The sequence below is a fragment of the Saccostrea cucullata genome, unplaced genomic scaffold (assembly GCF_032062105.1).
Source record: "Saccostrea cucullata isolate Sc308-1 unplaced genomic scaffold, CSIRO_AGI_Scuc_v1 ctg1203, whole genome shotgun sequence".
NCBI classification, from domain to species: Eukaryota; Metazoa; Mollusca; class Bivalvia; order Ostreida; family Ostreidae; genus Saccostrea; species Saccostrea cuccullata.
The window spans coordinates 123694-138042 of NW_026918177.1; the positions used below are offsets into that span (position 1 = coordinate 123694).

The 14349-nt window shown below is 33.9% G+C and overlaps 1 protein-coding gene across 1 annotated transcript; it reads right to left on the bottom strand.

Moving 5' to 3' along the window:
* Window positions 1-2091: 2091 nt before the first annotated feature.
* Window positions 2092-14344, bottom strand: LOC134258640 (coronin-7-like; the record flags this gene model as incomplete). The annotated part of the gene is made up of 12 exons (XM_062741188.1): window positions 2092-2391; window positions 2975-3061; window positions 4185-4276; window positions 6319-6454; window positions 7177-7383; window positions 7623-7761; window positions 10189-10274; window positions 10405-10509; window positions 11104-11333; window positions 11736-11844; window positions 12421-12599; window positions 14203-14344. Coding segments are annotated over 12 exons (1521 nt in total), but the record flags the coding sequence as incomplete, so codon positions are not given.
* Window positions 14345-14349: the final 5 nt, after the last annotated feature.

A 14349-nucleotide genomic window follows, 5' to 3' on the forward strand; every position in this document is an offset into this window, starting at 1 on the left:
ATAAGTACTTGATGACCAGACATGCTTCATGATGCATCTTCGGATGTACAGTACTAGACTTGGTTCGGATGCTGGGTCTGACTTACATTTCATTGATGAATGCTCAGAGTTAAAGTTGACTTAACATGCACCGATGATACATTTAGGGTTGCACATTACCAGAAATGGTCCAGATGCCAGATCTTACTTCTATTTTCTGACTGATTTAACGAAAGAAGTGAAAACGAGTCCATTCCTTAACGTTCTGAATCAAACATATATCGGAAAAAATATCATATTAGCCTTTTTTTCGAATAGAAACCCTTGCTCCAATCTGCTAGAGAAGGTTCGTTATGTTTTTACGTGTGGTTTATATTTAAGTAGGGAACGTAATTTTTTTAAAGACTAAATATTGATTTGTATGTTTCTGCAGAATTTGGGATTTAACACATCTTTGGCATTTATAAATGTATTTTGAACTGCGATCTGGACAAGCACTTACTAAATGTAACTAAAATTGGTGAAGCAAGAACCTAGTTTCAGTTGCTGAGAACATAATGTGCATCTTTAAGTTGTTTTTAAAAATACTTCTAACTTTCTGAATAAATGGAGACACTCAATCTATTTAAGTTTTTTTTATCATCTGGCTATTTATTCGAGTTAGTATTGCATTACCAATTATAGTTTTCTACCTGCAAGTATAACCTGGTTTTTGTAATAAAAAAACATGTAAATTCCAATTTAATAATTCCGCAAAAAAAAAATCATTGAAGCGAAACAAAATACAAATATGATCTATTACTGATCGAGGTTAACTCATTAACTCATTAACTTAGCACAATATTTACAAGCATTTTGGGAAAAAAATTGACAACCCCCCCCCCCCCCCAAAGGTAAAAAAAAAATCATATTAATACTAAAAACAAGTTTATCAAAGTTTGCAAGCAAGCGATTATAGAGAAAAGTGCGGAAAACCAAATGGGACAGACTGACAGACAGAGGGACGGACAGCTAAACAGACGATACGGAAACTATACCTGTAGTCCCTCTGGTTTTACCGGTAGGGGACTAATAATTGCTATCTTGATAAAATATATTGACTGTGTTGAATATTATTTATACATTAAAATACAATGAGCATTGCAATTGCGATTCTTTTGAATATACTTTTGAAATAATATAAATGTGTACTTGCATTTCTTTAATCGTACGGAAATCCATTTGTTTTTCAAAGCATGATTAAAAATTAAATTCAATAATATTACTGTATAATTTCACAATAAAATTTGCGCTATAACTTTAGTTGACGAAAATTTATTGCAAACAGTTCTAAACAACTGTAAATTACACTCAAAGTTGATCTATCTCATGTCTATTTTTTTTTTTTTTTTACATTTGCTTCCCACGTACGGGAAAACTGTTATAAATTGATTATTATATTCAAATATAAACTGTCAGTAAATTCCTCTTGTAAATGTTTCTGTCTATACTGTATATATATGTTTTATAAGTTAAATTCTCCCTCTTTTAAAGAAAAGTTACAATTAAAAGTCGAGAAAAATCTTGCAATTTAAAAAACATTCACATAAAATAAATTTTATTAATTTTCTGTAAAATTAATATAGAAATTGGTTATTTGATGTCTTTATTCACATTTATCACATTTCATTTATGATTTGACGTTGAAAAAACTTCAGTATCCCGTTTTAAATATGCCTACTCCTAAAATGAAGGGAAGGGGGTGTACTTAAACTTTAATTTATCACGTGACCAGAAAATGTGCAGTATAAATTATTTTCATATTTTTAGGAAGATAAGACATTTATCTACAACATATCACAATTTCATAACATTTCTCGAGGGGCCGCAAAACGGCCTTAACGAAACTCCCCCTTTAGTAGCTCCCTCCCCCTCATCCCCTCCCTCCAAGATTTCTCCACAACCTTTGATTTGTATGTAGCACAACAAACCATCAGGACTACCATGCCTCCTTGAGACACCCCCCCCCCCCCCAAAAAAAAAAAAAATTAATAAAAAATAAAATAAAATAAGCATACAAAACTTGACTGCCCTAATAAATATGATAAAATTGGGAATTCAAAAAAAGTCAAGTTCACTTTGGTATCATTTAATAAATTAAAAGCATTAGCAATGTGTTACTATCTAATAGTATTATTTTTATTTCTACAGATATTGAATTACCATACAAGTTTAATACAGACATGCTTTGGCACAAAGAAACGTTCCAGAAGGTCTTTACAAATATTTGAATGTACTGTAGAACGATTTCTATGGAATGTAAATATTAGTGGGAATACTATGTATGATTAATACATGTTATAAGAAATCTCTTTTAAAATTGCACAGTCTAATCACCATTATATCTTCATGGCACTTAAGTCATCAATCATCCTGAAAAAATAATATAGAAATTAAGTTCGATGTTAACTGTGTCATCATTTCATATAGTTTGTCCCAAAATTCTGGGTCTGATATGTGTAGAAATTTCTGACTGCATTTAACACATTTAAAACGCAATGCTGAATAATTTGTTACTTGTAGAATCACACCTGGTTGTCAAACAATTTCCAGTATGACAATTCACATCATACATGTACTATGGACTCATCATTGTACTTGGGGGGTATGAAAGTTTGGACTTTGAATGTTATCCTTACCAAGTATCAGTTCGTTGAATCTTGTTCATCTACATGTTACCAACAAAATTATGTCCCCAAAGTAAAATTTTCATTGTCAACAAACATTGCTCCCCACTCCCCAGATTCCATAAAATTTGATCTGTTTTTAAAATAATCATGAGCAAAATCATAGAATTTTCATTAAATTATAAATTGCTGCTTTGGAAGTGCATTGGAAGCAATTATGTGGTTTCTCTGCAAATGCCAATTTATTGCAATGTATAGAATTGAATTTGCATATCTTATCAATCTTATCAATATATTTGAAGGGATGAGGGGGAACATGAGTGACTTACCCATTCATCTTCATCCACCCCCTCAGCCAGATCCTGGGGGAGAGGGTCCTCTTGTTTACTCAGCTTGTTAGTCATAGCACTCAGCAACTGAATATAAAATAACCATGGTAACTGTAAAGTTTTCATTGTAAAGTACATCTTAACTACAGGAGTAACAAAAACAATTTAGCTGTACTACAATCTGGTGTAGAAGGGAGGGTGAGGGGGCAAAAAATATTTTATTGAAGCAATTATGCTGTTATGAAATAGGGGTCATAATTCAGCGGAAACAAAATTTCTACTCAATCCGCGAGTATGAAATTACGCAGACATCTTGGATTGTCATTATTATGTCCTTAAGGAATCTTAAGTACACTGTGACAAATTTCCACGAAAAAAATATGTCTGAGTACATAGCGGAAATTAATCCCACATGGAAAAAAGTACGTCTACAGAATGTTCATGATATGATTCAAAGCTAACCATACGCAACTTGTACGTATCATACATGTACATTCAACATATCTAAAACGTAAGTTTTTCATAAAATTTGTTTCACATATTTTTCATTTTATATCATAGACACATATTGCAATTTACATACGGTGTATGTATCAACCTAACTGCAGAACTGTAGCTCTTTGCTTGAGAAAATTTGGACAGGTAAAGCAGAGAGTTACAGATCCTAGCATTGTAAAAACCTTCGATTTACATCGACGATTTTTTGTCGCTACTTAAGATATTTATTTCATGTAGTTAAAGCTTTCTGGCTTTAAGAATGTTATCCTTTAATTAATCACATATTTAACTCTTATTTTGATACTTTATTTACCTTTAAATGGTTGGAAACAGTCCTGTATATAGTTTTGTAATATCGATTTACAAGAGTTCCATTTCGACGTCCATAATCACAAACAGCCATTTTTTAGCGTTGACAGGTATGTAAATTATTAGGAATTGAAGCTTAAATGTATGATTAATTATAAAATACCATTTTAAAGCTAGGGAAAGTATAAAATACAAGAAAAATACCCGAGTGAGCGACAACAAATCGTCGGCGTAAATCGAAGGTTTTTACAATGCTTGGATCTGTAGCTCTCTGCTTTATCTGTCCGAATTTTCTCAAGCAGATGGCTACAGTTCTACAGCTAGTATCAACCAACATAAATTCTGTAAAATTATAAAATATTTTCATTTCATTCCAAATTATTCCCAAATGACTGTGACATACCTCTTCCTTCTTTTGTTCATCTGTTTTATAGGTCTCTGGATTATAGCTGTCAAACTTCTTCACTTTGTGTGTTTCTTTTGGTGCCAAGCTCACTGAAACAGGATGCACATGTAATTTTATTGTTGGTTGGTTACTTGAAACAATGATTTAATTATACAATAAATAAATACTACTGAAAGACACAAAAGACTAAATATATTTACAGTCAAACTTAATTATCTCAAACTTGAATGGACCAAGGAAAAACTTCGAGATATTCAAGAATTCAAGATATCCAGGGAAAAGTACTTAAAAAATAAGTACTTGGGACTTCAAATTATCAAAAATATCCATGGTATTCGAGATATCTGTGTTCAAGACAATGAAGTTCAACTGTAGTTACATGTAAACAATGAACAGTGCAATACCATAAGGAATGTCGCCTATTTTATCTCTTCACAAAGAAGATGTAGATATAGTGAAACACTTGTGGGTGGGTGGGTGAATGAGTGCATGCATATTAAATGGAAGTAACACAAGTAATATTAATTTATATTGGAATCATTTTGGAAGGGGGTGTTCCACTTTGTGGTGTCTTTGTTATTTTTTACGATAATTGTGTTGACAACTTTTCCAAAATTTGCCAGAAATTTCTGATTACTGTAGACGTACTTTTTTCCACGGGGTCATAATTACGCGGAATCTCAATTTCTGTTTAATCCGCGGGTAGAAATTGACGCGAATTTTCAAGATTGTCACTGTGCGTTACATTTACCTTAAATACGCTGGGACAAATTTCCGCGGAAAATTTGTGACTGCGTACATAGCATAAATTAATACCACGCGGAAAAAAGTACTTCTACAGTATGTTTGAATAGAATCCTCCACTCTTATTATAATACATGTACTGTAAATTAATATTCATTTAAAAAAAATAAATCAAGAAAATTCTGAGTTAATTGGGTTCACAAATATTTATCATTGCAAATCAATTAATACATTTGTATTCAATTTGCCAAAAAAAAAACACACACACACACACAGACAATTTTACCACTGGTAACGAAAGAAGCTGGGATTAATGGTTCTTTTTTAAGTAAATATCGTATAAGATGAAATTTTAGCGAGGATCTAATTTTGTCATTATTAGCGAGGCTGTTGAGATCGCTAAAATTGAATATCGCTAAAAATATATTGCGTGTTATTTGTACTAGCTTCTTTAGTGAGCACTTAAAAATCACAAAAATTACTTCTCGCTAAAAATAATTTAATTCTGGTTGTAACGATGTATTTGATTAAATAAATAATTATTTTATATCGTATAAGGCCAAAAAAAATTAATCAATAGTTTCTCAGGCCAAAAAAATCAGAATTCAATGCGGCAGGCAGGCTTTTTTTTTTTTTTTTTTTGAAGTAGGTTTAACACCTTTTTTAAGCCATTTGTTCAATAAAATCATAATATCTACCAATTCTTGATTTTTGTTCTCTGAAATTGGTTGTAATATGTATTCAACTTTAAATAATGTTACTCCAAACATTCATTTATAAGTCAATTAATAAAATACTGAAAATTTGGAAGAAATGTATTGTTTTTCTAATAAAAACGTCTATCTGAGCATTTATGAAAAGGGGAATAACTTGATTTTCTTTTTCAACCTGGAAAAATAAAAAAATTGAGTTATTTCCCTTTTCAACATGTCAATAAAAATGATCAATGCGGCCGTTTTTGAACAGATGCGGCGGTGCCTGAGAAACTATTGATTAATTTTTTTGGGCTTAAAATGGGTTGCCTACGTCACAATGACTTGCGTCAAAAACGTATCAATCTGCCTGACGTTACATTTAAATTTTGTACAAATTGAAGTCAATTTGTTAGAACAGTCATCTTTATTTCTTACATTGAATGAAAATTAAATTATAAGCAGTGAATTTAATAGCTACCCATTTTATATGGTATAAACTGGGTTGGAACAGTTTATGCTTTCTTATAAAACGCTTCGCGGTTTATAAAGCGTAAACTGCCCCAACCCAGTTTATACCGTATAAAATGGGTAGCTATTAAATTCATTCCTTAAATAAAATACAAGTTTTTAAGGACAAATCGCTAAATTTGCGTCTCGCTAAAATTTCCACTTATACAATAGTTCCTGCTTACATGGTGTCATGTCTTTGGGCTTCAGACTTATAGATCTGGGTTGTTGATTGCTCCCTGCCAACCATTCCTTACTGGTCATTGTTGGTTCCCAGGTCACTCGAGTATCTGGGAAAAGGTCATCTTGGAAAAACTCCAACTGAAAAAAATTGTAATGATCAAAAGGTGTGCCACAAAAATATGAAATTGTGATAAAAATCCATTTCTAAAAGGGATTTTTGCAAAAGTATATGCCAATCAAATGCTAAATAGCCATCTTTGCACCCGTTTTGATCTGTTTTCAGTGTTTCACTCATTTTTTGTATGGAATACATCAATTTTTAACACCTTGATAACCTAATCAACATCAATTATGTAGACACAATCTTTGCCGTTTATCTCTCACATTACTTGAAGGATTAAGGCTGTATGACAAATCCTGAAATTTTATTTTATTAAACTTTGAATGTTTATTGATGTAAGTCAACATATCACAGGCACTTGTTTTGGAAATGAATTTAACCCATAGTACTAAAAATAACGAAAGGTATCTAACTCCAAATTACACGGAGTACCCCCTCCCTTAAATTTGCGCTCATTCACATTTTCAGAGGAAAGGCAGTGTAAAACTGTTTATACCTATGTCATCTACGACAATTTATCTACACAACCATATGTGGCTTGCTTGTCTTTATTTTCATTTATCTCCGTAAACAGCGTCGAAATTCTGCCTCACCGAGTGGAAATGTCGAACTCAACCATAAAACGGTATGAGTTAATCTCCGGCATTGTACCCAGTTTTGTACCAAAATCAGTCCTAAAATCCAGTCTTTGAAATTAGGGTGCTCATATATTTTTACTGTTTGAAGTAAATATACCCACCCTCACTCTGGGAACAGTGAAAGACACGGGCTCTACTGTAGTCTGGGTTAATCTGTAAGCTTTGGCAAATTCTACATTTTTTACGTCACACAGGTATTTTGGAAGGAAGGCGAATGCTTGGCTTGGAGTTGTAAACTTAGTTGTTGCTAAGGGAAATAAATATGGTTCCTCTGTTGCAACTTCATAGGCATATAACTGTCCATTCCCCTGAAAAATCCAGAATAAAAACATAGTTAAAAATCTTTTTGAAAAGTTAATAAAATATATATAGGACATACTTAGGCAGCAGGTACATGTATATTGATTTCATGGATGTTGCCTGGAACATCCACTAAATATGACTTAATCTCCTGCTAATTTCTGTGAATTATTCTCCTGTTAATTTTTGTCACTTCATGGCTTGCTAATTTCTATTACTTAATCTCCTGCTAAATCTTGTGACTTACTCTTCCAGACAGAAACACAGTATTGCTGTCTTCATCGTAGTAGGGTATGAGAATGGCAGGGGACTCGTCTATTGAGTCCTCATAAAGAGGCTGGCTCAGGTCACCAGTGTCATACAGGAAAATCATCCGTCTACTTTGTCTGAGTAAAACAAATGTGTGCATTACACACAATTTCTTCATATCATGTGGATTTGGATTGATGACTTTTCAGTAACTGAAGTTACTGCTCATGTGTAAAAAGAATTTCTTTGCTGTTTTTAGGTCACCTGAGTAAACTCAGGTGACCTATTGCTATCTGTTTTCGTCCGTCGTCGTTCGTCGTTTGTCGTGCGTTAACATTTGAACATTTTCAGCTTCTTCTCTGCAACCACTGAACCAATTTCAACCAAATTTGGCACAAAGCATCTATGGGTGAAGGGGAACAAAAATTTTGAATTTCATGATCCCTGCCCCCCTGGGGCCTGAGGGGTGGGGCCAAAACCACTAAAATTAATGCAATCTTTAAAAATCTTCTTTACTCCTGGACATCAAGCAGTCAAACTTTTTGCATGATTGTAATCAGCAATGAGTCCTCTACCAAAATTGTGAAATTCATGACCCCAGGGTCAGGGGTTCTAGTGCTAGGGCGGGGCTAAATAAGTTGGTAGTGAAAATGCATTATTTCTTTGAAAATCTTCTTTTCTGCTCCTGGGTATTAAATAAACCAACTAAGTACATAGTTATGATGAGCAAGAGTGCCTCTACCAAAATTGTGAATTTTATGGCCCCAGGGTCAGGGGTTCTGGTGTTAGGGCGGGGCTCTATTGATTATATAGTGAAAATACATGAATTCTTTGAAAATCTTCTTCTCTGCTCCTGGGTATTAAATAAACTAACTAAGTACATAGTTATGATAAGCAAGAGTGCCTCTACCAAAATTGTGAATTTTATGGCACCAGGGTCAGGGGTTCTTGTTTTAGGGTGGGGCTCTAATGATTATATAGTGAAATGCATGAATTCTTTGAACATCTTATCCTTTGCTCCTGGTTAATATGTTAATGATCTAATTACATATTTAAGGCCAGGATTTATTTTATTTTCAGTTTTACAAACACTCCGCTCAAGGTTTTGAATTTTTAGAAAAAAATAAAACAATTTTTTTTCTTTCCGATGTCAAATTTGAGTCGGGATCGAGATTTCAAATTTACGAACTCGCACTTCCGGTTTTACGATGAAACGGCGGGTAAATAAAGCTAGATCTGAGAAGATAGCTTGGTTTAGTGTAAAATTCATCGATAAGAGTGCCATTCAAAACGTTTCACCCGTTCAAAGGACAAATAAAATGCTGACGACTTTGTTGCACAATGACATGCTGGTGAGATAATTATGTATTCGTTTCAAAAGTAACTGTAAATTATTTTCCTCCCCCAGGTTTTAAACTGCCCGTGGTAGCTATTGCATATTGCCAGGGACATTGTTTAGGTCTCTGTTATAGCTTACAGTCTAAGCATCATTCTTCAGAAAAGGGTTGCTTATGCATCAGATGTAATGAATAAAACTATGGGAGAAGTGAAGTCCATTTGAGGAAGAAATAAACAATAACCTGAAGTGAAGAAATAAAAAAAAATTCAACTATTAAAAGGCAAGAATATACAAATATATACAGGCATGTAGTATCATTTGTATCAGCCAGAAAAATTATTTTACACTTAATTGAAAAAATGTTGACCCTACTCCCCAATACTTCCTGTCTGTTTTATGATAGGGATTATAATTTTAGGCATCAAGTAAATTTTAGAACAATGTCTACACATTCACCTAACACATATTAAAAAAATGAAGATATATTGAAAGACTTTTAAAGAATTGATTTTTTAAAATATATTTTGATCAACATTACAAAATTTATATAACTGGCCCAAAGTGGCAGATGATGAAATAAGCAATGAAATGTTCTACTTTCCTATTTGTAAGCATTATGTGTCCAGTGGTAAGGAGCCTATTAGGATAGCATAAAAAAAGAATGTACAAATGTTAATAATTGATTTATCAAAAAAATTTATTTCCTTTTCCTTCGGGACTTTTTTATTCTCATGTTCATAACTAAACCTAAACATAAAAAAAATGCTGGCCTTATAATGAAGAAAGGGGCCTCTTTCAAAATAGATAATTTCAGGGCTGCTGGGTCAGGGGTACCAAGGGGGTACTTTGACTAAAAATAAATTAATGCTTTGAAATCTGCCCTTTGATAAGCAATGGCGCCTCTTTCAAAATTTGTGAATTTCATGGCTTTTGGCTTAAAACACGAACCAAATACAATCGCTGGAAAGTTGTTACATGATACTCAGGTGACCTATAAGGCCCGTGGGCCTCTTGTTTAAACTTTGTGATTGTATCAACATTGTAATTTGGAATGTAAGAAATATGCTGATTTGAACTTGAATATTTATTTGTATTCTTTCTTTACATCTTATTCAAAATGGTTGTTATTTATTTGGGGGGATGAGAGAGAGAAAGTGAGAGAAACAGAGAGAGAGAGAAGATGAAGTTGAATTAGAAAAATTTAGTGTGGTACTTGTACACTTACTTATCAAATCCACTGACAAACAAATAGTTGCCCTCTAGTACAAATACTGCCCTGGCCCCCCGCGGCCCATCTGGTCCTGGTCCCTCCTGAAATACACAAAAATAACTCATTGACTCGTAATTGTTTAAATCCCCTAAAAAGTCTTTCACTTTTGCCAACTTCAGCAAAGATTAAAATAAAGAAGATTTTAGTATTATTCATTGACTCATTTTTTACCATGATTGGATTTGGGGATTTCCTTGGATTAAATATTCTAATCTTTCCATCTTTACAAACTGTACACAAATATTTCCCATCAGGGCTCCAAGCTGCACAGAATACCTTAAAACATGAAGATAGAATCCATGAGTTATATCCCTTGGATCTCATTTAACATTGGGTGGTTCAATTTAATCAATGAATTAATCCTTTAAACCTCATTTAACCACAATATAAAGTTGGGTGGTGTAAATTCTTGATCTTTTTTGTAAGATACATTTATATTTCCATTCATTCAAAAGTACGATGAAGGTACATGTATTGTAGAGATATTGAAATGCAAATTATATCAAAGAAAACAGACGCACACTATAAGTTTTCGTATTCTTAAGATTAGCATTAACAATGATTCTTTTAAGGCAACATTAATTTCATATATTTTTCGCTCCCATTAAGATCCCATTTCTATTTGCTATTATCAGAAACCAACTTTTATTCGCATGTGCGAAATTTTTGCGAGGTGCGCGAGAGCCTCATCATCGTGAATATTTCTCAACACGAACCGGTCCCTAAGGCCTCTGTGTCAATTAACAACTGCTCCACACTAGGCTTGATCGCAAAAACTAATTGTGCAAACTAGTTTTCGCCTGGTAAATCGCAAAATAAAGTGGTCACGAATAAAAGTTGGTTTACAGTATTCAATAAGAAATGTCTGACCTGATCTTGATGCTCCATCAGTTGAATGACTTCCTTCATCTCGGCCAGGTCCCAGATCCTCACTGTCATATCATACGCTGACGTCACAATGATGTCCCGGGCCAGGGGGTGGAAGACCACGAAATAAATCTTCTCCATGTGTCCCAGCAGGGTTCCTTTGGGGGTCGTCAGGGTCTCCGTCAATCCATTCTTAGGAATCTCCCACACCCAGATCTTAGCATCATCACAGGCTTAGAAAAATTAACAAGATTTTAAATCTTATTTCAGGGGTTATGTTGTACATGTACTTCAAAGACTTATTTTCTTACATTGAAGAACATGTAAGGGGTTCTGAGATGATACAAGAACTAATTTGATGCTGTTTCTTCAAGACTAAGGAATGAGCTTTTTAGTTTCTCTATTTCAATATCCAGGTCTTTTCATATCTCAGTGCCTTTTAATTATTTTTTTTTTCAGCTTTAGCTCCCTGTTTAGCATTGCAACAAAAAGAGAGCAATGGAGTGGTTCAAAATTATATGTACTGATTTACACCATATCAGAAATTTTCTTAAAAGTGCACAAAAAAATGTGCATAATAATAATTAATTTATAGTATTAATTTGAAGAAGTAATTTAGGAATACGACTACTTACCTACAACAAGTCTGTTATCATTAAAAGGATCCCAGGCATAATCTGTAACCTTAGTATGGTGCTCTAGGACTGGTATACCTGTGTCTGGAAGCTTACCAGGACTATTCAGCTACAGATACATGTTAAGAGATTATTCTAATGGCTCAAAATGACACAAAATTTACAATGCAAACCAATTTTCATTTAACATGTTTCTGAAACAATTTTAATTAAGTCTCAGTGATAATATATACATGCAATATCAACAATATGAGTCTTATTTTCATCTAATGACTTACCTACAATAATATATATAAAAAATATGAATCTTATTTTCATTTTGCTTATGATGGATAAATTACACAACGTTAAATTTCTCTGTCTGAATATTATAAATGTTTCAGGGGGCGTTTTGAAAAATTAAAACTTTGAATATTATCAACTACTGTAAATCACTTTTTATTCGCGAGAACTTTATTTTCGCTTAATTACGTGAGAGGATATGCTCGCGAAAATTTTATTCTCGCGTATAATAGAATTCCTTAAGATTATATAAAGCAATGACCAAAATTCGTGAAAATTTTGTCTCGCTAATAAAGAGTCAATGACTATCTCGCGAAAATAAAGTGTCGCGAAAGTTAAGTGATCTACAGTAAAACATACAATTGACCAAATTTTAAACTATAATCATTCAAGCAAAATTTACCTCAAAAACTGAGAGGAGTCCCCCTGAGCCCTCGATGGGGACAACACACCGTGCTTTGTTGGCGACGAAGAAATTACTCTCCCCCGGTACTGTCCTGTCCAGCTTCCTGATGTTTTCAATGTGTGTACTGCGGTGGAGGGTCTTACACTTCAGGTGTTTAAACTTGGATTGTCTCACACCTAGAAATAGATAAAACATAGGTAATCAGAGATTACAGAGCTCACCTCAGCGAATGTTGTCTTTAAGTAAGGCAAAGTCACACAATTAACCAACAAAAAGTGTACATCCAAAAATGCAAAATTTATGCAATTTTGATTTTATACTTTGGAATAGACCTATATATAAACTTCAAACTAGTTCTCCATCATGAAAACGTAATTAAAATCCAGCATCTGAAGCAAGTTTGAGAGTTTTCATCCCTTGATGCATCATTTGTGCAAGTTTGGCTTATATAAGCCTTATAGTTTCTTGGTAATAGACCTGCATCCATAACTTTTACGAGGTGTCCATTATCTGGAAAATGTATGTCAAATTCAGCATCTGAAGCAAGTCCATTAGTGTGCATCCTAAGATGTACCATCCTTGCAAGTTTGGTCATTATAGGGCTCATAGTAACTTGGAAATGAAACCTGCACCCAAAACTTTAACCTGTTCACTCAACCAGAAAATGTAGGTCAGATTCAGCATCCGAAGCAAGTCTGGTAGTGTGCATCCTAAGATGTATCATCCATGCAAGTTTGGTCACTATAGTGCTCATAGTTACTTGGAAATGAGACCTGCACCAAAAACATAAACCTGTTCACTCATGCGGAAAATGTAGGTAAGATTCAGCATCCGAAGCAAGTCTGGTAATATGCATCCTAAGATGTACCATCCATGCAAGTTTGGTCATTATAGGGCTCATAGTAACTTGGAAATGAAACCTGCACCCAAAACTTTAACCTGTTCTCTCAACCAGAAAATGTAGGTCAGATTCAGCATCCGAAGCAAGTCTGGTAGTATGCATACTTAGATTTATCATCCATGCAAGTTTAGTCACTATAATGCTCATAGTTACTTGGAAATGAGACCTGCACCAAAAACATAAACCTGTTCACTCATGCGGAAAATGTAGGTAAGATTCAGCATCCGAAGCAAGCCTGGTAGTGTGCATCCTAAGATGTACCATCCATGCAAGTTTGGTCAACATAGGGCTTATAGTTACTCAGAAATGAGACCTACACCAAAAACTGCACCAAAAATGTTAACCTGCTCCAAAAACATTAACCTGGTTATTCCTTTGCTGAAATTGCAGCATCTGAAACTTTGACTGGTACAATGAAACACACTAGAAACATGCATGTCTAATCAATATAGGACATAGAAGTACTTAAAAAGAAAACTGCTCCAAAAAACTTAACCGTAACCCGGGACGCCGATGAGGACGCCGACGCCGAGGGTATTACATAAGCTCCCCCAACTCCGTTGAGATGAGCTATAAAGGCTGTTTACAACTTTACATGTGTATTTCAAATTGAATGTATAAATTTTATCCCACAGTGCTAATAAGAAGACACTTTTATTTTGTTATGTTTCTTCAAACCATTGGTTAAATTGAGTTGAGATGAAGGAGAAAATATAATCTACCAAAATTTTCAAATGTTTGATTTACTGCAGTATTTTTTCCCATCAATTTGCATATAGTTAGCAGGAAGGGAAAAAAAGAAAGGAAGACACAGTTTGAAAATACTCGTATCTGAATGGTAGCAAATACAACTCATGAGATAGATTTTCATCTCTCACCAGAGAAAATTTTGGCTGAGACTTTTTTCTGTACGTCCTCCCTGTGTTCCGCTTCCACTTTATCCTCATCTGTGATGTCATCACCGATGACGTCTGCTGCTTTTTCTTCATCTGTGAGATTGTGTACAGGACTCTGTTCCTCAGCAG